A 25307-nucleotide genomic window follows, 5' to 3' on the forward strand; every position below is an offset into this window, starting at 1 on the left:
GTGTTTGGGCAGCACTGTGTGACAGATTCCTTGTATGTGAATTCAGGTGTTCTGGTCATGCCCAAGTACAGGTTATTTGAATTAGCAAATTGACTTTCAAACACTTTGTGTACCCTAGCATGCATAATGGAAAGCAGATGACTTCCTAGCTGGAAAAAAAGTAAAAAAATAAATAAAATAATCATGTGTTTGCTGACATCATTAACAGTAATTACTGAGGTATATAGCTATAGAGGAATTAACAATGACAGCAGTGACAGAGCTCTCCCATTGGTCTCTGACTCAGCACTGCTCTGGGCTTTATTCAATGCAAAAATTTCCTGAGTGGCAGACAGAGCTGTCCTAAGGACAAGAGATTCTCCAAGATAAATTCCAAGAAGAGGTAAGAGTTACTCTTAGTGAGAAATTTGTCTTGGGATTCCTCAAGACAATGTTCTGTGCAGGAGCCTAAGTATCTTTTTTAACTTAATGCTTGTGGCTTTTTGGAAAGGATTTTAGTTGGAAAAAAATCTGATTTATCTCCAAAGAGAGCATGCTGGGAGATAGCTATTCCACCAAAGCTAGACTGGCAAATTTTCATGAGTCTGAAAAACTTCACAACCCATTATATTATGTTCAAATGCAAAGTGCATTTCTTGTCCCTTTCCTACTATAAAAAGCATTTAAGCAATAAGCTGACAGTTGCATCCTACAAAAACAAACACTTGGTTTCCACCTTAAGAAGAAGATATTGGACCGTTGTGCCAGGTGATTATGTCATTTGGGAGATCCCATAAATGTTAGAGTACTGGGTTGGACAATAGATCCATGAATCAACAGTCATATTGACAGCCTTTTAAATTGTCAGGCATTTTGCAGCAGGAGATATATCTTTCATTTGCCTCTCAGTAAATGTGTTATGCTAAGAGTTACACAGTCACCTGCTTTACTGGTTTGGGAAATCTTAACACCAGAAGATTTTTCACTAGGGTATTTATGTGTGCTTTTCAAAGTGGCTCTAATAGACATTTTTCCCTTTTACTTGAACCACCTTTTTTTTAGATGATCTCTCCTAGCGTTTATACATGTGACGTCCTTTGGTTGAAAATAGTCACTTTTACAACAGAAAAGAAAAAAAATCAGTTTCATATATAACTTTGCCTTGTAGGCTTGAGACTATGAGTGAGGCTGGGAATAAATGACTAAAGAAAATAAATTTTAAGCATTTTCCCACATAGTCCCTAACTCATGATTTCTGTACAGAGCAGTTTCAGGAGCAGGCTCCTGCACCAGGCTGAGACTCACTAGGCAGTCAGTGTGCATTGCACTCCATCTACAGGCCAAAACAGAGAAATCACTTTCCTTTCATTCCCTGAATAATCTGTGCTAAAAATGTCAAAACAGAAAGGAGAGGCATATTCCTCACTTTTATTGCCAGAGAGTAATACTTAACCTCAGCAGCGCTTCAGAAGATCTTGTAATGGACTTGTGACCAAGAAGCAAAACATTTGGAAGCCCACAGAATAGAAAGGGGATGAGATTTCCATCCATTCCCATGTCATTGCTTGATACCCAGAAAGATGAACTGGCACCTGCTTACCAGTTTTGACATAGTGTGCATTTTATCACTTTCTCTGGTTTATTTTTTCATAGCAATTGGAATAACACTTTGAGAAGTCAGACATTTCTTAGAGCTTTACTCCCGCACTTACCATACTTTTGTCACTGGTTTTACTGGTTGAATGCAGGAATCAGAGAGCCTGAGCTCTGTTCCAGCTGCCAAGTCTGTGCAGCAGCATGAATTTGTCCCCTCCATGTAACCTTTCTTTGAACAAGGTAAGGCGATTCCCAAGAACAGGAAAGCTTGGAGACATGCCTGGTGACTTGACCCAACATTGGGGTATTGGTGCAAGCACAAAGCCTGACCTTGCCACCTGGCCTGAAGAAGTAGTTGTCCCTGTTTTGCTGGTTTTCAGCCACATGCCAGCAGCCTCAATATTTCCAGAGAATCTTTGGTGTCACATTTCTGCCTCTCTGTGTAAGGTCTTCATATGTTGTGGAGGTGGAAAATACCCAGCTCTGCTAGCCCATCCCAGTGAGCTGCCTAGGTGTTGTTTCCAATTAAACATACAATATCCTGTTTGTTCCAGCTGATCCTTTCTATCTTGATCATCTTCCTAATGACCTTTTTGAGACAAAACACTGGTTTAGTATTTGGTCTAACTCTCAGTCTTCCTTATTTATCCTCTCATCATGAATGTGTAATAATTCCCCCACCTTTCCTCTTGTTCTTTTACTACTTACACGACTGAGGTACTTTTACTGTTGAGTTTAATAGCTATGTGCTGGAGGAATTTATGCTGTATTCTCAGTTTCCCATTGGTCTCAGGGAGGTGAAGAGACATTTTATAAATTCTGCATATGGATTACCTCAAATGCACTCTTAATGGAAAAGGTGACTCATTCTTTAGAAAGAATTTTTTACTACTACAGAACTAGACTGTTTCTTCATAAACAGAAGTAAAGAACAACTACAAGAAGCGCCGTCATTGTTATCACTGACAGTGATAGGATATACTGATAGCAAGTGAGGTGCTATATTTTGGGTTCTTGGCTGCACTATTATGTCATTTGCCATTCCAGTTGTAATTCAGATATCATCTCCTGTGTTCTGTCTCTTGGTAATATATGCTCTCATGCTGTTTGACTTGCCCTTCAAAAGCAACTTCTCAGTAAATAATGAGGTCTCCAAAATTATGGAAACCCACATCTGAACCACAGCCAATCTCTCATTGGAAACAAAATTGCTTCCAGAAAGTAAAAGGTCATTTTCAGACTTTCTTTTAATTGCTGAAAGAGACATTGAAGTACATAATGTGATGGATCTGTGTGCAGAGAGGTGTGAAACACCAGGAGCTGTATCCACAGAGCTGCTAAAGAGAAATGCTGATAACAATTATTACTTCAAGCAAGTCTTTGCCATCTGTCATGATGATACCTGGAGACCTGATAGACCTTAATTTGCTGCTTGCAGCGTGCAATCAGAGAAGACACTGTGCTCAGTTGTGCTCTGTGATAATCAGACTCACCTAAACTCAGATCAGTTGAGATCTGGCTGCACAGGTACATCTGAGGCTCTTGCCAAGAGCAGCCTAGTGGGTCTCCCGTGCCATGCAGTCTTTTGGGCTGTACTTCTCATGCTCAGCTGCACTCTTTCCATCTGTCACTTGTTGTTGACTGCCTGCCCATCCTTGTCAGGCATCCTGCTCAGGAACATGTGTTTTGGTAAGGTTTTCTACATGAAGAGAGGTCAGTTAGATGTGTCACTGTGTATTCTACAGAGAAGGCACTAGCCATGAAAGAAATACATTTTTATTTTGAAGCCTGAGATGACAAGGTTTCTTATGTTCTCTGCACTTCCCAGGGGAGTTCATTCTGTGCTCACAGAGAAAGCCTCTCTCCTGCTCAGATCACTGCTTCTCAATGAAAAAACTCATATCCAGCAGAGAGGACCAGTGCCACTCCTGATTTCTAACACTAGCAATTGTGCAATTATACATTTGTGCTGGTTTTAGCACCAGATGGAAACTAAACTGCAAATGAACCATTCCCCTTTCCCTGCCTGTTCCAGTAAGGGAGTGGCAAAAGCAGAGACTGGGTTGAGATAACAATTTACTGAAGCACAAAGCCATAGAGTAAGAAATGCACAATAACAACAGCAATATTAATAGCAAAGGTATACAAAAAGAGAAGGTTTTTTACCCAGCAAAAAGTTGTTCACCATTGGGAAGAAACAAACAGATGGTGGATTCTCCCTGTAGGTCTTGTCCACTTCGCTTCCCCAGACAAAGGTAATATGGAGACCATTCCCACTCAGTGCCCACGTGGCCATCAGGAACAAAGGCAGGATGGCAGGGGAACGTCCATGGCTAACATTTCCCACACCTGCCAGCCTGAAACAATGAAAGCGAGTGACAAATAAGTCCCCTGAGCCAGGCTGCACCACTGCTTTGCTGGGCTCAGTTCTGCACAGGTTTCTGTGCTGCTGTTTCTCCTGCCCCACTGCACTGGTCCTGCAGGTCACTAACGCTTTGCCAACCATTCTGCCACCTCCTTTCAGCTCTGCTCAGCTGGCCAAGGCTCAGCTCAGCTGTTGTCAGTGGGGCTCCCCTCCACTGGGCTGGGGTTCAGTCCCACCAGTCCTTCCCCCATGGCATCCTCTGCCCTGGCTCTGTTGGTTCAGTCCTGCTGTTGTTGCCGCTGTCCCTTCAGCACCAAGTCCTGTAGCTGAGATCCAGAGAAAACACGAGGGGGAGTAGGGGTGCTGATGGGGTTGGATCTGCAGGGGCTGATGCTGACACCTTCCTGGTCGAGAGAGAGGGGCAAAATGGTGCCTGCTTCTGAGGGGTGTGCTCATTTTCACCCCAAAACCACTCCCACATTTATGATGTGGGTGGTATAGAATAACAACTTGGATGTGCCCACACCACACTAAGCTGCAACCAGGAGAACATCTATTGTTGCATCTTATTACATCTAATCCTTTGCTGGACATACTGATCTACTGAAACCTACCTGTCTGCCATAATTGAAAATTTAGCCACTCGTATTCTGAATGATGCTGGAACACAAAGTGAAACAGTCAGACACCCTGGGTATTATATTTCATTTAGGGCTCTGGATATGTCAGCAGGTAACCTGCTTTTATTCAGCTGCTTTTATTCAACCTAAAATGTACTCTTCATCTTATAGTAAGAGTTGGAATATTGCGAAGAGTTGGAAGAGTTGTGAATATTTCAGCTTATGACTTACTATTCCTTACATACTGGCAACATACTGAACAAAATCTTAAGTCCATATCTTCAAAACTTTACAGTCTAATGGCAAATCCATCAAAATTCATTTAAAGATTAAATTCTTCAATCTAAATATCACCGTGAAGGAGCTGTAAACTTGCAGTCCATATATTTATCACATAATCTCCATTTTCCAACTATTAGCAGTGTTTACTATGACAGAAGTGTGATGGAAGATGATATCTTTATTTTGTTCAGTGAAAATAAAAACTACATTCTTTACCAGTGAAAAGACATAAACAAAATAAAAACCTACTGCAACCTGCTGATAAGAGTCAATGCAGTACTTTGTGCCAGTTTTGTTATTTTTTCCTTGTCTCTCTATTGCTGAAATCAAAAAATCTGTTGGAGACACAGCTCAGGGCTGATCTAAAACAGTACAAAATTTTATTTTCAGTGAATTTTAAGATTTTGATAATTTAATAACCTACTCATAAGTAGAGTAATTTTAATTCAGCATGAGTTTGTTTTTGAAAGCAAGGGATGATTTTTTTAAGCAAAATAAACCGTTGTTTCTTTACACAGTGACTGGCTGAAATCAGAGTATCTTATATTTGCAATTATTTTTCCTGCTTTTAGCTCTGGATAACGGAATATGCTCTGTCTGCTGTGATGCAAAAGCACCTGTCTGAGAAGCAAGAGAAGATAATTCAAGGTGTCGTAAGCAGAATAGGATGCCTCAGTGATGTGTAAGCACAGTTTCATCAGTGAGCAGTGGGGTAAAACTTCATTGCTGCAGGCCCAGATAAAAACTTGTGTACATTACATTGTGGAAAGCAGTGTGGAGGGATTATTAGCACCTTCAGACAAGAAATTTTTAGCAAATAGATATATCATGACTCGCAGAAATTAGAAAAAATAATCTTATATGATTTGTCACTGGTGTGCTTTGTGAGTATCTGCTGTGTTTTTTGAGTGGTTTCTAGTCTTGAACCAGCCTCTCTGCACTCCCTATGTCACAGTGGAGTTGCATTTTCTGCAAGATAAAATGTTAATTCCAACAACATATAGATGGTTATTTAACTGTTTTACTTCTGTTTTCATTTTAACTTAGTTGTGACAGAACTAGAGGTGTAACACAGCAGTACCCATTCTTTGTACCTGAGCAGCTTTCCAAGGCATGCTTTATACAAAAACACATTGCACAGAGTGAAGAATAACTCCTGTCACCTTTTAGCAATGACTTTGCTGAACACAAGTGTACCAAACCAGCAAGCAGCTTGACTGATGGATTTTGAATGGTCCTTTTTGCAGGTCTGTTAGCTATATATTGCAAAAGCACCGACTCCTGCTGTGTTCAGTACTTAGAAGGTTAACCTTCCGAAGAGTTGGAATGGCAGCCCTGGCGTGCATGAGACTGTCCAGAAAGAAGAGCTCACTTCAGGAGCTGAGAGAGCAACACACCCTGCAGAAGGGATCCTCCCTGTGCCAAGATGAGGACCAGTGGCAGTTACAGAAGGCAGTGGTAGGTACAGTGTCACAGTGTCCACATGGGTTGTCTCCAGAGCTCTCATACACTGTGATATTTGTCATTAGAAGTAGCCATGGCAGATCTAAACCACCCAAAACACCAAAAAAGTTCAAGCTCCAAGGAGAAAGAAAAATCTTCCCTGTCAAAAATGCACACACTGCTGGCATAGGAGGTCCCTGAGTGTGCCTGTTGTAGTTTGGGCAGACATTGTAAAATCCCTTATGCCTTATGGAGTGTATTTATGAGTGTATAGCCATCTGTGATACGTGTTATCCTAGCAAGCTTATTTAGCAATTTATTTATATGAAAATGCTAATGCAAGAAGGCAAGGATGCCATCATGTATAAAGGACTTCTGTAAAGCTACTGCTTCATGATAAGAGAAGTTCCTATTAATTCTGCTGGGGATCGTAATATGCACATGAAAAGTTCTTCCTGAAGTGTTAGGGGAAATCCTTACTTCTACCACACCAAGCAAGTTCTTCCATACTGTCATAATTTTTCCTTATTTTTTTCTCTCTGTCTGTAAGAAGATCAGCATCCATTCCCAGTCCTCCCAATTTATCTGGTTGCTGTAGGTCAAGAAGACAAAAGAAAGTTTAGGGGATTTTTAGACATGATGTTCCCATAGGTAATTTTCACAGCCATTCATGACTGGTTCTTAGTGTTGATCTGTTAAATGTTGTTGGCTATTTAATTACCTGCATTGGATATATATGTAGAACAGCACCACATTTCATATTTCAGCCTCAGACAGCCCTCCCAGCAGATGTCAGTGGTAGCTCTGCCCAGCCCACTGCTGCTGCACATATGGCTTGAACCCATCAAATACTTTGCAGCTCTATGCTCCATGCTGTTGCTGTGTAATTAGCTGAGAGGTAAAACTCTGTACCCCTTTAATTTTGATTTGCATAACACAAACCCTCAGTCTCCACATGGAAGAGGAATAAGGAAAATTTGTGTCCTGCCATTTTCATGTCAGTTGTAGCAGTTTCTTTTAAGTGTGAAATTCTGAAAAACTTACTAACCTTCAGAAGAAGTAAAATGCAAAATAATAAAATACAAATACATATCACTGCATTCCTCTTGCTGTCCACTACTCCCTCTCACTTAGCTCAAATGGAGACATTAATTGATGCAATTACTGGGTTCCCTAAGGAAAATGAAATGTCCTCAGGTATTAATGTTCCTTTGGCCTCTCTCCATTACAGCCTCTTTCCAAATCCAGCTAAAACCCATCTCACAAGGAAGTGCCTAAAAATCTGCATGTAAGATTCTTGCTGCTGAAAAAGTAGGGCATAGGTGTGGAATTGGGAAAACTCAAGAGAGAAAAAACATGTTGCAAACAACCTCCAAAACTAGAACCAATCTGTAATTCAGGAGTAGGTTAATTTACAAACACTCCACCAGATTTTTAGACATACTGTGTTGTTTTACCCAAACTTAATTTTTGCTTGGGCCATTTTTTTACTATGGACAATGCCATGTCTATCCATTGATTTCATATAGAATGTAAAATGACTAATGAATACTAGCTTGGGTATAATCACATGACATTGGATCTCTCAAAAAAGTGAAAAACATTTTAATGACATTCCAACTTTCTCAAAAACCTCAAAAAAAAAGTCTTAGCTATAAATAAAACATCAGAACAACCCAGCATTAATAAGAATATTTCTACAGATAAATTCCTTTTTCCTTCTTGCATTTTGTATTTCCAAATACCTACTATCATATCTCCCAGAATATTTTAATATTATTTACCTTAACTGAGTATATCAATATAAGAAAGGCATCAGCAACAGAATAGAAGGCCATCTATGACAGACTACTGCACCTAAGGATGGCAGAACAGCCATGGTGGTAAGCAGATACTACTGTTCACTAAAGAGAGCTTAGATGAAAAGTGTGCTCTTTCCATGCACAAAAATGGAGGCAAGAACAGTCCAAAGATCTCAAAGGACTTGAACTCTAGCCTAAAAAATTGGTGTCATCTGGGATATCACAGGTTTTAAAACTGGCATCAAATATGTGAATAGAGAACCATTTTTCACATGTTTCTAATGAAAGAAAGGAGCAATGTTACCGAATGGCAGGTTCAAAATTAAGAAATACGTGGAGAAGCTTTAGAATTCACCACCAGAGGATGTGGAAATGGTTTTCAAGTGTTATTACACAGCTTTGTGACCTGTCCTAAGGGCCATTGGTACTCCAAGGGAATACCCTTGCTATACTCCCAAGTACCACCAAACCAAGTTTTTCTCAGGTGGACCACATAAACTGTACAAGTATTCCTGGTGCATAACTGTACTTGCCTTGCTCCTGTGCGGTTTATCAAGGCATCCACAGTTATGTCTTACTGGACTCAGGATATTTCACATACATGTGAATACATCACTTGGAAGTGTCTAATAGGACAGGATGCAACTTTTACTGTACATCTCATGACAGAGGCTATAGTTCTGTTGCAAAGACAAATGTGTTCAATGATTGTACAAACTTCTTCTGTAAATGATATTATTATAATTACTCAACATTCTGAATGGTTGCAGGACTTTCTTTCAAAGCAAAGCTGACTACAATTGTTAACATATTTAAATGGCAGTGCTATCTTACTGTCTGATTACCAGGAGTCCCACATTCGTGAAGAGGAGGAGAAGCTTGAGGAAGAAACACAAGAAACCAATTTAGAATTTCACCAGCAGCTAGTCACAGAAATCCAAGAAGCTCTTCAGTTTCTTCAGCAGCACATGGAGCAGGTGATTGGGCAGACATTGCTGCAGTGTGCCAGAGGGGAAGCTGAAAAAAAGAGTTCAGATGATGGACAGGACTTCAAGGTATGGAAATGGTCAATGGCAGTTCTCCAGACAAAACAAGGGCTACCTTGCACGGATGGAAAGCAATTTAATGTATGCATTAACCTATGCCTGGAAGTATCAGCAGAAGACTGTTAGGACCTGTGTTAAAACTGAGCATAATTTGCAAAGTGTGTACGAGCTAACACTTATGTAGCAGTACAGTATTTGCTACAGCAGCAAAACCAGGTTTTATTAAGTCAACACTGGAACAGGAAAAAAATTGTCACAACTCTTGATGGCAAAGAATAACAAAAAGAATAAGAAATGGAGACGGTTATCTATTGATAAAGGGTTTGTGAATAATTGATAGTGTTTGTATAATAATAGCTTAATACTAATTCACAGATTAATAATTAAATAAAACTAAAAATAAAACTAACATCATAGATGAATAATTTTTTTCCAAAGTGGATTTTCTGTGTATTGGAAAGTCGCAGCAGAGCTTTACATAGATTACCTTGCTTTGCTGGCAGTTGGCTTGACTGTAGAGATTGAATGGATAGGGGAATGACCCCTTTCCAGATGGAAATGAGGCAAATTAGAAAGATTTTGCTATAATTTTTCATGTTGAAATGTTGCACAGTTTTCAGTATCTCAGTTTGCCCCATTTTTAATGCCACATTTTAAATTCACAATTTTGTGTGCACATACCAAATTAGGTATGGGGTATTTTTAAACAGATCAGAACACTTTGGGCTTGAGAAATGAATTGTGGCTTGTACTGTGTGATACAGGAGAGACTGGTAGAATCTGCTGTTGAGAGCGTGTATGGGACCAGCAATAATATCAATAGACTGGTGCAAAACTACTACCAGCAATTAGGAAAAATCACAGAAGGCTATGAAGGAAAAAAGCTTCAGCATCTGAAATCCTTACAAGGTTCGTATGGTATTGACAACTATAAGACAATTCTGTCTCCCAGTGACTTTCCTTTAATGTAAGAAGGCTAGAGGATTGTGCTTCTGCTGGCATCCCTTGACCTAGTAATTTTGAATTTAGCCTGCCTGGCACAGCCACAGGAGCAAAAGTGAGAGTACCTCCCCTCTCACAGCCAGCCCAGCCCAGCCCAGCCCAGCCCAGCCCAGCCCCGCCCCCAGTACATCCAGTGACTGCTCCCTGATGGTGCAGTTGATAGGAGAGGTGCCTGTCAGCCTCTCTGAGTGTTCAGAAAAGGGTGAATGCTCCCCAGATGATGGTTACAGCCCTGATCTGTTACAAACCCATCCAGCTCCCTCCTGTTTAATTTAAAAAGGGTGGTGCAGGGTCCTGTGTGTCAGGTGTGTCCAAGCCTTGCTGCCAGGCAGGACTTCAGGGACGAGAGCCTGGAGCCTGGCCAGCAAATAAGCACTCAGTCACAGAGTGTGAGCATATGCAAAAGTTACCAGAATAGTTTCCTGTCCGTTGAGGGCACATCTTGTGAAGCTGGGCGTTCCCAGGAATAAGTCACCTCTGAGTGGAGGCTTTTCTTTATATTGAATTTTTTGTTTAGCTGTTACAGTTCTTGCTTAAGGCATCAAGGTATTTTTAGCAAATTCCTGCTTTGAATTCCATGTTAATCAGTCAGCCTAGTGGGAGAAGTAGGTGAACAGGAATTCAGTGGCACTCCTATCTCAGTTCAATGATGCACAAAGTATTCTCTTTGTAGCAGATCACAGTGGCAGTGTGTGTAAAGAAGTACTTCATATCCCTAAGGAGCAGTAAATTTGGAAAGATTACCTAGAATTAGGATTAATTTATGATGAAGGTTGTCATAACTCAGAGTTTTTAATTTTGAGCAGAAAATTTTTCAAAAACATTATTTCAGCAGAAAGAAATGAAAGGATCAGACTGAAGAATAAAGAGAATGAACTGGCATTGAAAGAAAAACACACCAAAGGCCTCCTAAATGTGTCATCCACGGTCCACCAAAGGTTAGACCAGGCAGCAGCACTGCTGTCTATTTAAACTTTGAGTGATTGCAAATCTGCATAAATGTCCAGCTGAATAAATGTCTTGAGTTTGCATTTTATACTTGTCTTTGATGGAGAAGAAATACCTATTACCAAATGATGTCTGCCCTTTGATCTCAGAGAATTACTTTCTTATTAAATAAACTTTTTGATGGCCATTAGTTACAGATTGAAGAACTATACTTAGGCAGTTTATAAAGAGAGAATGAAATACAGTGCCAAAACATATGCCACATTTTAAAGGAAATTTAACATAAATGTAGGATGGTAACCAATGCTGAATGTAATTCATTACATTCCATCCTTTATACTTTGAACATCAAAAGTGTTTGTTAGTTTGCTCTGGAGAAAACCATAATGAGGAGAAAATACTTGAAGTCCAAAAAATACTCAAAATGGAAAGAAGGCTTCAGTGAATGCCTTGGCAAATCAAGATTACTTGCACCAAATTTAAAGTGCAAGTGCTAGTCAAATAAAAAATAAAATTGAATTAATTACTGATTTAATGAAACTTTAAAGTCCAGGTGAAAAGCACTGCAATTAAAAAGGAGTAAGTTGTCATAAAAAGCTTTATGGCTTTTCATGTGCGTGATACATGATACATGATACATTTTTGTAATCATTTTATGTCTTAATTCTTGCTTCATTATCCAGAAAAATACTACAACTGCAGTTTTGACATTGTAAAGAGGTTAAATCTTTCTTTAGACATTCTGTTTTTTCGAAATTAAGAGATATCATTGACCACTATTTCATCCCTGTTTGAGTTAGTAAAGAAATGGATTTATGTAATAAAGGGTTTCATACAAGATCTGTTAGTTATTATCTAATTTATCATTTATTCTGCCACACAAATTCACTGTTGTCTCATTTTTTTGTCCCATAATCTGTTCTAGTATCTTAAAACAAAATACAATGAAATTTGCCTTCACACAGGCAGAAGTGTGGTATTGAAGAATGTAACTATGCAGCATCTAAGCTGATCTCATAATCATCAGTAATCAAACCCATTTTCCTATTGCCATTATGATTTCTTTCATGGTCTAGTTCTTTGTAAATTCATGACAAAGTTTACATTAATTTGTTTAACCCCTATAAACTCGACATTGTTTTGTTGTTTTATTTCTTTTCGCCCTTGGCGCAAGGTTAGGAGTGCGAGTTCAAAAAGCAAATGTTGAAAGCTAACCTCTGTAACCATTACAATAGCAACTTCATTAAGTGCAAATGTCAGAAACTATTTGTGTTACCTCCTTCCCTGAGGAATTTGATGGGTGATTGCAGCATTGCTTTAAGGTAGATCAGGCAGGAAAACAGAATACAAATGCAGCAAAGTTTCAGCCATTCAGGTTGTACTGTATTAATAATAATCCTTAACCAGAAAAGTAAAACAAGTGAAGAATACAGCTGTTAAGGCTTTCAGTTGCCAAGTTCTGAATTACCATGTTGATGGCTGTCTCGTACTGGTGATGCCTCAGTCTGGTACTGAAGAGCACTGGATTAAGTGCCTAATTCTTAATCCCTTATCCTCACACCTGATCTTTGAACAGCTTGGCCTTTAGCAAGAGCAGGCAGTAAAGCTGACCCTAGAAACATACAATGGTTTTGAAAGCAGGCTTCAACTTTAGAGCTGAATTCCAGCTCCCAAAGTGCGGGCATGGACCCTGCAAACTCCTGTAATTCCTACCTCCACAAAAGGACCTTGTATCCTATGGACAGCCAAGGAAGGTTATTAAAATGAGTAAATCTAAAAATCTACCACAAAATTTTCTGTCCCAGCAGAAGCTGGCTAGGCCAATACTGTTAATGAGCCTTTATCTCTACAAACTCTTCTAAACAAACTTTTACAGGATTATATTCCTCCCTTGCACTGAACAACATCCATACATCTACATTTCTCTTGACCAGGGTAGTGCTACAGCAAAACAAGATTATGGCTCAGTTTGAACTGCAGCAACAGATTCGCCTGGAGTCTCTGAAACAGAAACTGCTGGGATTGCACCACCTAGGAACCGAGCTGGAGAATCAGCTAAGGGTAAATCAGGGTAAAATGGTTCATGGATCTGAAGCATTCAATGGAAAAACATGGGACAGATTGTAAAGATCTCTTTGCTACCCCAGTTGAAATCAGTGCTGAGATTCATCACAATTTTGTAGGAACACTTGCCTGATTGTTTCCCATATTGTTTCCTGTGTTTCTGCAGTGATGTGCCTGTTTTGCTGTGCCACATGTAATAACATAACCTGGAATTGAGCTATGTTGTGTTGAGTGATTGCTGCTTTGTTCTTGCATGCAGGAAGCAGAGCAGGACTTTGTGAGTGAGTTGGCTGTGCTGACCCGAGTTCCACTGACTGTGAAGAAGAAGCCTTCCAAAAGGAGCAAGCCAGCAGGTTGGTACTATGTGAAAAAAACCCCACATGTAATTCCACAAATCAGTGCAGATTTTGCAGTATAACACATTGGAGTTTCAGAAGAGATTTTTCATCAGTGCCATGTAGAAAAGTAATGGAACCTTTCAAGGTCACCCAGTTCTCCAGCAGCACAGCCACAAACAAGTGTCACCTTTCCTCCTTCAGAGCAGCCTTTAGCTGATAGATTACATCGTGTCCACTGAGGTAAGGTTTTGCCCTGCTGAAACCAAAACATTTTTCATGTCTTTGTCATGTCCTTTAGAAACAACTCTGTTCACCTCAATTGCTAAATCCATGGGAGAGCAGCAGAGTTGAATCACCCAGCTTTCATTCTCCTGGTAGAATGGAGGAACTGCCTCCCACACATATACTCAAAAGTACAATCCTACTGAATCTGGAAGCTTGATCTATTTTTACGAATTTACTGTAGTTTTAACAAATTATACTAATTCATTCTTCAAGAGATACTTAGAGACAGTTTTTAGAATAGCAGTCGTGTTTCCTAGGTCACATTTCAGATGGAGTGTACGTGTCATCCTTTGAGCCGTGCAATCCTTCTGTCATTATCAGAATGAAACATCTGGCATTACATTTGAAAGATGCTGAAAGGCAAGATGAGTGCCTGAAAGGGAAAAGCAGCTCATTCACCTACTCAATTTTGAAGTCTCTCTCCCCAGCTGTTGTTTCTCAGGTGTGCAGAATTGTTTGCCTTGGTGGGCACCATGACTGCACAGACATATGTGGAAGCTTAGTTCAGGACCCTAAAAGCAGTGATTTTTTTAACATCATGTTGTTTTGATTCAAATCACTCAAAAATATGAACTGGCTTTTCTTCTGTTTGGTGGTAATAAAAAGCCATTTTCAGTCACTTGCTAAGAAAATATATGATAGGGCTTTCAACTGTTGCACCACATGGAAACTTGCTTCAGTGTTCAGCAAGTGTGGCAGTTCACAGTTTGCTGTGTGAGAGCGAACCAGTGGTAAAAAAGCAGTATGCTGTGCTAATGTAAAGTGGAGTCATTTCCTTGGAATAATAAGAGGTGTATGTGAAGTGTTAGAGTGTAATTTTTTGCTTCAGGTTAATCAAAACCAAACAAGCTCTGCTACATATTATTCTTTTTTTAAATTCACTGCATTTGGCAATTCAGGTGAAAAAGCAAATTCCAAAAGACAGACCTTCCAGTCACCCGAACCAGCAGAAAAAGACGATTCTCATGAAAATATTCAAGAGCCCCATGGAATAACTTCTGGCTTATGCAGGTATGTTAGAGACTAAAAATATGGTATGTGAAAAACTATTTATAAAAGCTACAAAATCTACTTCCTAAGGAGGTATGTCAATCAAACTCAAAACATAATGCCTGCGCTAGCTGAGCTTCCCTAATATTTACTTCTCACATGTAATTAACCTTTTTTACCTCATAATCTTTTTTAAAGTTAGGAAATTCATCTGAATTTGCTTGTCTGTACTGCTGTGTATTTTATAAATAGCTTTGATTAAAGGTAGAGAAATAAGAAATACTGTTTCCAAATTTCCTTTATTTAGTTTTATTTAAACCTGAGTCACAGACAGCATAAATCAGCAGAGACATGTGAATTCAATGGAACTAGGCTGAAATGTAGCAACCAAAATATAGTCTGTGGTATTTAGGCTTTCAACTTCCACCTTTATTTCAGGAACAAAGGCAAGCGCCAGTCTTTGGCTGATGAGGGCAGCAGCTCTAACAATGATTTTCTTGATAGATGTTTCAGTTGGCTTATGCTGGGGTGCTAACTAGAGGAGAAGAAATGGCTACAAACCTGAAAGATGCCAGCTGATTACTACGGGCAGATCAAACCAGCCAGCTGGTCACTGCAGCTTGATATATTGAGCAGAGAAAATCCTGCTGACAGGCAAAGCAAACAGTTGGTTCTCAGGAGCCACAGGCCTTTGGGGAAAAGTATTTATCCCCTGAGTGACCTCAGCCTGGAACTGACTTCAGGAGATGGCTCCTTTCCCTGATGGCATCAACCCTTTTCACACACTTCTTTCCCACAGCCAACAAGGGATACGTGTGTAGGGGAGCAGGGATCCAACAAAGGAACGTTTATGGTTTTGCAACTTTGTTTTGGCAGCCTCAACAGAGGCAGCTGAGACCAGTGAGTGCAGAAGTTATATAGCAAGTGCCTTTCTTTTACCAAAATAAATTTAGTTTAAGAGGGAAGTATGCCATTTTAAAAACTGTCTGTAATTTTTTTTTCTTTTTCTTATTTATTCTTTCAGAGAGATGCCACAGAGTTCACATGAAGGGGAGACTGAACCAAGGAAAACCTCAAAGATGTTAGAAAAGAAAGGCAGCAGGTAGTAAAAGCCTTTGTCTGAGCTGTCTGAACACAGTGTACCAGGGCATTCTTCTGGGGAATCTCAGCAGCTATAGGTACTTACTGAGCTGCTTTGCTGAGGAACAACGAAGAAAATCAATAATAACCCATAAATCTTTTTTAGCTGCAGACCAAGAATCAATCCCAACTTCCTTTAGCTGTTAATAAAACATTCCCTCTTAGCTTTGGTAAGGGGGAATAAGGAAGTCTTTAATACAAGCTTTTTGAGATTGCTTGGCTAATATGCTGGGGAGACAGTTTTAGATTCAGAATAAACCTGAGGAAAGTGCACTTGTAGGAGAAGGAATGCACACTGGGCCCAGGTCAGTGTATCTCAGTAAGGTTTCATCACAAGAGTGATGTACTGTTTACTTTTGAGCCCAAGATGTGGTGCATTTTTTGTGAATGCTACTTTGGCCTAACAAAAAGAGATAAAAATGTAGAGAATATGTAAACAGGCTTCAGATGTACTGAAGTATATCATTTGATGTACATACATTTTGATGTACATACATTTTGATGTACTGGTACATCAAAAGATGACATTTGGTCTCTCTTTTGTTGTATTTTTGTGCTTCCAGTCCTATGTATGCTTTTTAAAATTTGTACAAAGATTTTTATATATGTATTTCTCTGTCTTAGCATTCAAATTGTTACTTGTAGAGAAAATGAGAGAAAACTGGTTTACTCTTTCACTTTTCATATTTCAATTTCTAGTCTTCTTCCTTAAGTGCACTCTTTTGTTTCCAGTATACTTTGTTATGCTCATTACATTTCCTATGGGAAATTCTTGTTATGCAAAGCAGTCAGTTCTTACTGGCTGTACAGAGCACCTGTATTGTGTAATAAATTGCCCCACTTAAGCAATCCTACAGCTTTCATGCAGTGGGATTATTCTGCCTATTTAAAAATAAACATCTATTTTGCTAATGAAAAGGTTGTCCTTTGGTGGAGGATGGAAAGTACTACATCACTTAGCTCGCCTCAGACAAAAGTGCAGCCTTACAAACGAGTTCACCAGGCCAGTTATACATGCATGTTAAATGGTTAATTTTCATCTCAGTTGTAAAAAACAAATTCTAAATTGTACTCTTTCAGGCATTTGATTCTGGTATTTCAGCAAGATGATATCTCTGCCTTTCCAGTCTGGACATTTCAGTTACTGCTTGTTCTTTTTGTGTGTGTGTGACAGAAGCAATGTATTGGCATTGGGTTGAGCATGTTTGACTGTGCAGTGCTCTGTGCTCTTGGCACAGGGAGATGTTACCATTAGAGCTGATGATGCTCTGAACCCTCAGGGCAGCAACAGCAGCTCCTGCCACACTCAGGGTGCAGCAGAATCACCCCAGCGAGTCTCTCAGCACCCAAGTGGGGTCTCTCCTGTGCTGTGCTTTGGCCAGAGAGGCTTGAAATGGCTTTTTGTCTGCATTAGGAGAGAAGAAATTTGGGATTGTGGCAAAAGCAGGGCAGCAGTGCCCTCTCCTGGGCAGCTCGCGGTGTTTCCATCCCTTGCAGGTGGAGGATGCGGGCAGGGAGCTCCGGGATGAGCCAGGGAGGGTCCCTGTGCTCGGTGCCATCCCCCGTCTTCCATCTGCCTGACTTGCCTGGGATGGAGCTCCTGCAGACCTTTATTTTCCCCACAGTCACATTAGCAATCTCCTGTCAAAACACTTGTCCCCGTTAGTGACTTCAGTCCCCTCGAGTTTCCCCATGGATACACAGAGTTCCTGTTTAATGTCGTGTGCAGATGGGCATGGTGTGACACTTGCCATCACAGTCTGTCAGTGAGGCAGATATTGAACAAGACAGGGTTTAACTAAACCAGGAAACAAGTGCAGAAAATGCCAAACAAAACTCAGAGCAGTTGCTTTGCAGTAAATACTGTTGAACTTTGATGTTATGTTAGAGAATCACAGACTTGGATTAGGGGAAAATGGGATACCTAGGCACCAGTCACGGCTCAAAACACTCAGTTTATAGTGTAAATCTGTAGAGCACCTTCTCTTTATTCTGTAAAGAATAACATGGGTGCTTGATCATGCTTTACAGGCACATATCAAAAATGCTGCAGAAATTTAAGGGAAAATGTAATGCCTTTTCCCTCCTGTTTTTAAACATCAAGGGTAGCATTATTCCATCTCTCCTACACCCTTCTCCCAGCAGCTCTCACTGCCATCACTGAAATTTATCTGGAAAATTTGTGGAAAGTTCATCACAACCATGATGAAAAACTGTCTTAAAGTCAGTTTGTTTTGATGAGTGAGATTTTTTTACCAAAAGTAGATGAACAAGGACTGGTAGCTTAGTAGCATGTGCAGAGGGAAGGAAATAAGGAATAGAGCATGGTGTATTCAGACATCCCTAATTTTTTAAGGGAGGTAAAAATTCAGATGCAAGCATTGAATTCATGGACACTTCCTGACCCAAAATATAAAAAATGCAGAATCCAGTGTTCTGTTGAGCCTGGAATAAAAATATACTTTTTTTTTTTTTTTTGTACCTAGAGCTCCTTGACAATTACACAGGGTTAAGATACAATTTGAATTAAATCACTGTTATTTCAGACTGATGTTCTAATGATGCAGTTGTCTATCTAGTCTGTTCTAGTTGTCTATCATGCGGATTTTTGATATTTTAATTTTTTTTTTAAATGTGATACCTACAGTGTTATTAGTGCCACTGTATAATTAGATACACTGATAGATTAATATCTGTTTAGGTATTTTGTACCCTAAAGAATTTTCCTTGCACAAAATGCTTATGTCAACGAGATTAAATAATGGCAAACTAGTTAATTCTTGCCACTCCCTTGGGTGTGTAATGCTGTTGCAATGTGAGGTCTTTGAGAAACATGCCAGGTCTAAATGGCAAGAAATAGCTGGTGCCAAGAGGACTAGATCAGCACTTTGCCATTGTGCATTAAGTTGTGCATTTCCTTGTTCTAGGAAGCCATTAGTGGCAGGATTTCACATGGATTTAAAAGCACCTTGGCAAATTCACTGAGAGCTACAGAGTACAAAGATGCTGCTGCTTCTCAAGAAATTACAAAGCACTGGAAATGAAGCAAACACTCTGAGGAGGATTAGCATTATATGCTTGCTGTTCTGACCTCCTTCCAGCTTGTGTTGTTGGCTACTGGAACCCAGAGCAGATGGTCATCTGACCTGGTCTAGTCTGAGATTTTTAGTTCTTGAGGACAAAGACCAGTATATTGCCAAGATAAACACTTGAAGGCTGGGACAGCTGTCAGTTTTGGTGCAGTATTAGCACCATAATTAGCAGGTTTAGCTGTAAAGACTAGAATTCAAACATGTAACTGCATTGCTCTGGTAGCAAACTGTAACACAGAACAGACTGGTCCAAAATACACTCAGAAAACAATCTGTGGATCCAGCCTTCCCTTCCACATCACTTGATTAACTAAGATAGTTTCCAGGCTGGTCATACAGACTAATTTTAAGCAGACTATTGCAAATAGCAATAGGGAAGAAAAGTTTTACATCATTAGAGCTATATCAGGTATTGAAAGGTCATAGCCTGCTGCAGATTTTTAGAAATTTGTCTATTCAGAAAGCCTGAAAGTTCTGCACTGCTTCCAGCTGTAGTTGAAGTAACAACAGCTTCTCACCAAGTTCACATCATCTCCAGCATGGTGTTCCTGCAAGGGGGCATACTCAAGTGCAGTTTCCTATTCTGCAGCATGCACTCAGATCACCAGCTAATCCACATTTTCTTTACTGGTAGTGTTTTATTTTTTTAAGGACAGGTTAGTGATGTAGGGACGGGGCACTGCTATGAAATAGACTCCAGGTGGTAAGCAAAGCACCCCTTACCTTGCTTTGTTTTGCTGTCCATGAGCAATGACACATGCCATCTCTGATGGAATCACAATAACCATTCAGGTGAGGCATCCTTCAGCTCACCTGGAGAGGCACAGCTCAGGATCCACATGCTTCCTGCAGGCTGCCCTCAGCAGTGCCATGGCAGGAGCAGCCAGGCTGCAGGGGCTTAGGCTGCTTCTTGGAGACATCATAGGAGTCACAGTAACCTGACAGACACAGTCTTGTTCACACAGGAGCACTGAACCATGAAATGCCTCTCAAAACACCCACACATATTTATTCACATACACTTCACTGTGAAAAAATAAATGCATGTTAACAGTGAATCTTTGACCAGCTCGTAGGCAAAGAGGTTTTGGTTTAAGATGATGTTAAGTGTGTAGGAAAAGTGCAATCTCAACACAAGCTACACAATGATCATTTCTGCTACCTCTAGTGTGACAAGCCTCATACATTGAGTGGAGGTTTTGTGTGGAGGTGAGCAACCATTGCTACTGGCACAAAAACATGCAAGAAATGCAATAAGGAAATTGTAACCAGCAGTTCTGAAATGTTCACACTGTCAAATTTACCACATAGCTTCACAAACCAGCTGTATTTCTACTGTCAGGGTTAAATCACCACAACCGGCTCTCAATACTCATAGCAAATGGGTTGGAATAGGACAAGGCAGATGGACACTTGGCATTTCAGGATTGCCTTACCTACTAGGCTGTAGGTTATTCCAGGGCACACTGTCCTCAGGCTTCTCTGCTAGTGTTATTTTACTTTCCATAAAAAACCTGAACCACCAAGTGAGCAATTTATTTTAATTCATATAATATAAAATATCTGAACCACCAAATGAGCAAGGCAGCCTGAGGATGAGGACACTCTCCAGGCAGTAAGAAACATGAATTTGAATTCTTAGCAGAAGGGATTGTTCGTGAAAAGCTTTATTTTCTTCTTATTTTGGGAACAACCAATTCAGCTCACTGCAGACTGAATTGCAATGTTCCTGCACTGGTTCAGCTCAAAGCCAGAGGAAATGCTGGCTATTCAGACCAGCTCTGCTGCCAGGTTTCAGACCAAGCTGACCAAAATGGATTTTTCCAGGGTAGCAGTTCCTTTCCCAGGCAAGCAGGAGGTGACAATGTACTAGTTTCAGAATGACAGGCTTCAGGTAGGCTACTTCCCAAAGCTGTTATGCCTTGCATGCACCTGGCTGCACCACAAGACCTGTGCCAGCACAAGTTACTGCTGCATGGGTGGGATGGATGTGTGCTCAGTGGTTGAGCAGTGCAGCTGATAAAACCACTCCAGTGGCACCCCACTGCTGCAAGACTTTTCGTACTGCAGCTCTGTAGTGTGGATAGAGGCAAAGGAGCACAAGGGAAGGTGTTTGCTGACCTGCTAATCTCATAGCACCCCACTTCCACAGCTCTCACAGCATCTGCAACACCACCAGACAAGCAAAAAGTGACAGGAAATTAGTTTGTGAGACAGTCAAAAAGGCACGGAGAAATAGTTCCTTCACTCTCAGAGAATTCAAGTCCGCTTCCCTCACCTTACGTGCAACATGTTCTTCTCCTGACATGCCTGGATACAGCTCAGTCAGCAGAGATAACCACAATGAAGTCAAATACAGCTTAGGTCAAACTGCAGCACTGGGTACTGTTTCTCTGCTACAGATGAAGATAATGGCAATGAATTATCCCTCTTTAGGCAAATATGATGTAGATCTGAAGATCTTTGGGAGAAAGTTAATTTGGGCAAAACTGAGCCACCTGCAATGTCACAGAATCACAGACTTGTTAAGGTTGGAAAAGAACTCTAAGATTGAATCCAACCATTAGTAAGTACAATTTTTAGTAAGTACATTTTTACTGTAAGCACTGTTTAATAAGACATACTATATTGTGCTGTAGTATGCATATGCAGACCTATACACTTATCAACACTTGTGATCTAAGGAGGTTCCTTCTACTGGAAGACAATTCCCTTGAGTTCCTTCATTCCAAATTTTCAGTCATTGAGTCACAGCACTGGAAGGCAGAGGAAGACGCTTACCCATCAATTAATTTCCTTTATTTCACGAGCTTTGAATTCAGAAATTGAACCACGACTAGTAGATCTTGATACGGTAGAGTAAGTAAAAATGCATGTGATTACAAAGGAAAAAATTTGTACAAAAAACTTTAAAAATCCGACAGCAACTTGGATTATCTGTAAGTACCAAAAATCTCATGCAGAAGGAGAGCACTACTGCCCAGGTGGAGAAATCCCTGCAGGGGTGGCAATGGCATTGGTATGTAAGAATTATGGCTCTGTCTAAAATGGAAACAAGAAGGACACAGACTTGGAATGTACTGAGTGGGAGCAGACAGGTGCTACAGAGACCATTTGTCATTACGTGTCCCAATGAGTTTCTGTGTCTTGAGAGAAGTGCTTCTTGGGTTTATAATAAATTAAAGATTAAACAGAAGCTGCCTATACTACTCTACTGCTTACTTTCCAGATGGCCATTTTCTTCCTTCATTAGTGTTTTTGGTGGTGTTTCTCAAATACAGACATTAATCTTGGCATTGTGTCTAGTCAATCGTTGGCAATGTGTTCTAAAGGGACTCACTCACAGAATGCCACTTGCATAAATAACTCAGTAACATGCATTAACTACTCTAATACAGCAAAAGGGTGCAAAGGAACCATCATTCAGTTACGAGACAAAGCTAAAACCTGTAGTCACTAAAGGGGCAATGGAAGCACCATGCTTTAAGGTGACTATGGCATGAAAGCACAATTGTGAGGCAAGTAGTTCCAAGCAAACACACCACACTATTATCACCTCTTTCTATACAAAAAAAAAAATTAAAAAAGAAAAAAAAAAGAAAAAAAAAAAAAAAGAAAGACATTTCAGTTTTTATTTCCGTTAGTACCAAATAAAACTGTGGGCTCGATAACACAGCTATTGAAGGGAATGGACATTATTCCCATGATCCTTCATCCTTGTGTTTCTGTCCATCATCATTTTTCAGCCAAGACTGGTAATATTAGAGCGCCCACCAGGAGGTGCCACGATGCGGTGGCCAGTACGACGTGGGTTGTTGTCATCAATCTGAGCTCCTGCAACAACAGAAAGTGAGGAAACAAAGGGATGAAACCATCAGAACTGAGGTTTTACTTGGCTATGCTTCCCTAACACCACCATCAGTTGGTTTCTCTTGAGCCTGACTGAAGTGCTGAACAGACCTTCAAGGCACATTTCTGTCTTCAATAAGTGTGGGATTAAATGTTGAGGATCAGACTAATGCTCACCCTACATGGAAAATTGTTTTCTACTGACTCAAAGAGCTGATGGCAACCTACAGACTGGGTTGCCTTTGTGAGATCACACCTGGCAGAAAGTATTACTAACTACAAAAAATACCCCAAAACACATACATGCAGAATGGACTTTTCAAACCTGCCTCACTGACTTAGAATGTATGCTCCTACTGAGTCCAGGGGACAACAATAAACCTGATGTTAGAATTCATAAATCCATGAGGAAATGAGCACTGAGCTGATGTAAACTCATACCCACTTCAAACTGCATTTTAAATGCTGAAAGGTTAAGCTTAAGGGGACAGCAAGCTTTCTTACAGGCTAAATATTGCCTTATCACACTCCATTTCCTAAAGGCAATGTAATGAATGGGTGGGGTAATTTAAAATGTTACCATATTCTCTGTTTCTGCTTAATTTTGTGTTTGCATCTTTCAAATCAAATTTGTACCACAAATGCCTTGGTAGTACTCAGATCAAGCAGTGCACTGTGAAACCACTGCTTCAGATGCTTATGAAAATCCCAGTTATTGGTTATTACTAAGATGTGAACTTTCTAAGTACCTTTTTTGTTTTGTATAGCTTCATATATATCTGTATATGCTCACCATGTCCCCAAGTGTATGGACAAAAATATACTTCACCTCATGAGAAGGGTTTTTAACATATTTGCTCTCCTAGGACTTTCCTATACAAGTTTCATTTAGTTTCTAAAAAAAGGATCTGTAAAGTAGGAAAACTCCACCATTAGCTCCCACAAGGGAGAAAATCCAGTGACTTTCATAACATCATATGAGTGCATTATTCACCACTGGGGCTGTAGGCTTTTGAAGAATAAGGATTTGATACACTTGTAATTGTCTTCAGATGACAAGAATTATTTCCAGCAACCCCAAAGGATGATTTTCCAGTCTGTTTCCTATGTACCATGGAAAATGATTGGGCACCAAGAGCAGAGGATAAAAAAAACTCCAATCTGCTTATGAAGAACATTTGCACATGGTTTATGACCATGGACAAGGACAGTTGAGGTTTCCATGTCTTGCAGTTGCTGGTGATGCAGCCTGTGAGATGTGTGAGACTCACAGGTTACACCAGACCCAAGTCCCACCACCAAGGGGCTTCAGTTACATCAACCAGAAAACTCAGCTAATTGCAGTGGGCCAGGTAAATAATACTGGAAGATTGACACAGAAAATTTCAGATTGAAAACATTTTGAATATTTGGCAATATGTAAAATATCCCTAGGCAATGAATGTGTAAAAATATGTATATACTTCTTTATATGTAAGTATATGCATGTATATGACTATATGCAATCCTTTTCTATTTGACTACAGAAGTAATTATAATTGAAATTCATCACCATGAATCACAATCCATACTCATGGCTTTAAAAGGTTTCCGTTAGTCAGGCTGACTTACCTGATAAGCTGAAATTGGATTGATGGAGGTTTCTGATTGGTGGGGGCTGGTTTTTGGCAGGGGAGGATTTAGTTGATGGTGCAGGAGTGGCGTATTTTGGCGTAGCTGGGATTTCATAGACAGGTCCATCGTACATTCCTCTGGAGACTCCTTGCAGTCCTCCCACCTAAAACAAGAGGATAGTGAAAATCCAGACACCGAATGCTCAGATAATGCTGCCTAATGATCCTGTAGGAAGAGAGCAGTGAGCACAGAGCTGTATTCTGCACTGGCTGAATTAACAACACATCTATACTTTATATGTAAAGCAAACTGTAGTTTGCTTTATATATAAAGGAAATTATGAAGCTTGCTCCCTCCATTTTTATATATATAAAAATTACAAGAGTTCCTTATCAGGTTTCCTTCACAATCAAAGGAGAGCAGTGGGATTCAAACGAGCAGGTGTGACCTGTTTATTTCACATAAGATCAGTCACAATCACCTTTTCTCTCTCCATTCAGCTGCTGAGTCACACTTGGGTTGTAGCATAACTGATACTCTCTATACCAACTGCAGCAATTTCTCTCCTACCTGTATTTCATCTGCTTCTCCCCTTCATAGATCTCATTCTCTTTATTAGAACTCATTGAAAAGGAGTGGCAATTTTTAAATTAAATTTCTAAAGTTTCTACTTCTGTCATCAAGTAGAAAAACGATTATACACTGGACTGTGGCATGGGATCCATCTTAGAATATTTGTCAATAAAGTGTCTGTCATTTGAGCCCTGATTTCAGTTTGAGGTCTCTAGATTTTTTTCCCTGTACGGTTCTTACAAGGAATACTAGAAAAGACAATCAAAACAACTTCATTGG

General features: G+C 40.0%; 2 protein-coding genes across 4 annotated transcripts in view; one reads left to right on the top strand and one right to left on the bottom strand.

The window, feature by feature from the left end:
• Positions 1-16756, top strand: part of EVC (EvC ciliary complex subunit 1) — a 50276-nt gene extending 33520 nt beyond the window's left edge. The window contains exons 13-21 of one of the 2 annotated variants that reach the window (XM_033059473.2): positions 5415-5524; positions 6090-6300; positions 8936-9142; positions 9898-10042; positions 10968-11073; positions 13018-13144; positions 13407-13500; positions 14670-14781; positions 15785-16756. In XM_033059473.2, the coding sequence (XP_032915364.1) occupies positions 5415-5524; positions 6090-6300; positions 8936-9142; positions 9898-10042; positions 10968-11073; positions 13018-13144; positions 13407-13500; positions 14670-14781; positions 15785-15866 (1194 nt within the window). In that variant the 3' untranslated portion in view covers positions 15867-16756. The remainder of the gene's footprint in view (positions 1-5414; positions 5525-6089; positions 6301-8935; positions 9143-9897; positions 10043-10967; positions 11074-13017; positions 13145-13406; positions 13501-14669; positions 14782-15784) is intronic. The other variant, XM_033059472.2, reaches the window with a different exon arrangement.
• A 5020-nt stretch (positions 16757-21776) lies between these two features.
• Positions 21777-25307, bottom strand: part of CRMP1 (collapsin response mediator protein 1) — a 50637-nt gene continuing 47106 nt past the window's right edge. For both annotated transcript variants that reach the window (XM_033059921.2, XM_033059922.2), the window contains exons 13-14: positions 24453-24618; positions 21777-22826 (exon numbers count right to left, since the gene is read on the bottom strand). In XM_033059921.2, the coding sequence (XP_032915812.1) occupies positions 22735-22826; positions 24453-24618 (258 nt within the window). In that variant the 3' untranslated portion in view covers positions 21777-22734. The remainder of the gene's footprint in view (positions 22827-24452; positions 24619-25307) is intronic.

This window comes from Catharus ustulatus, chromosome 5, assembly GCF_009819885.2.
Source record: "Catharus ustulatus isolate bCatUst1 chromosome 5, bCatUst1.pri.v2, whole genome shotgun sequence".
In the NCBI taxonomy this organism is placed as follows: domain Eukaryota; kingdom Metazoa; phylum Chordata; class Aves; order Passeriformes; family Turdidae; genus Catharus; species Catharus ustulatus.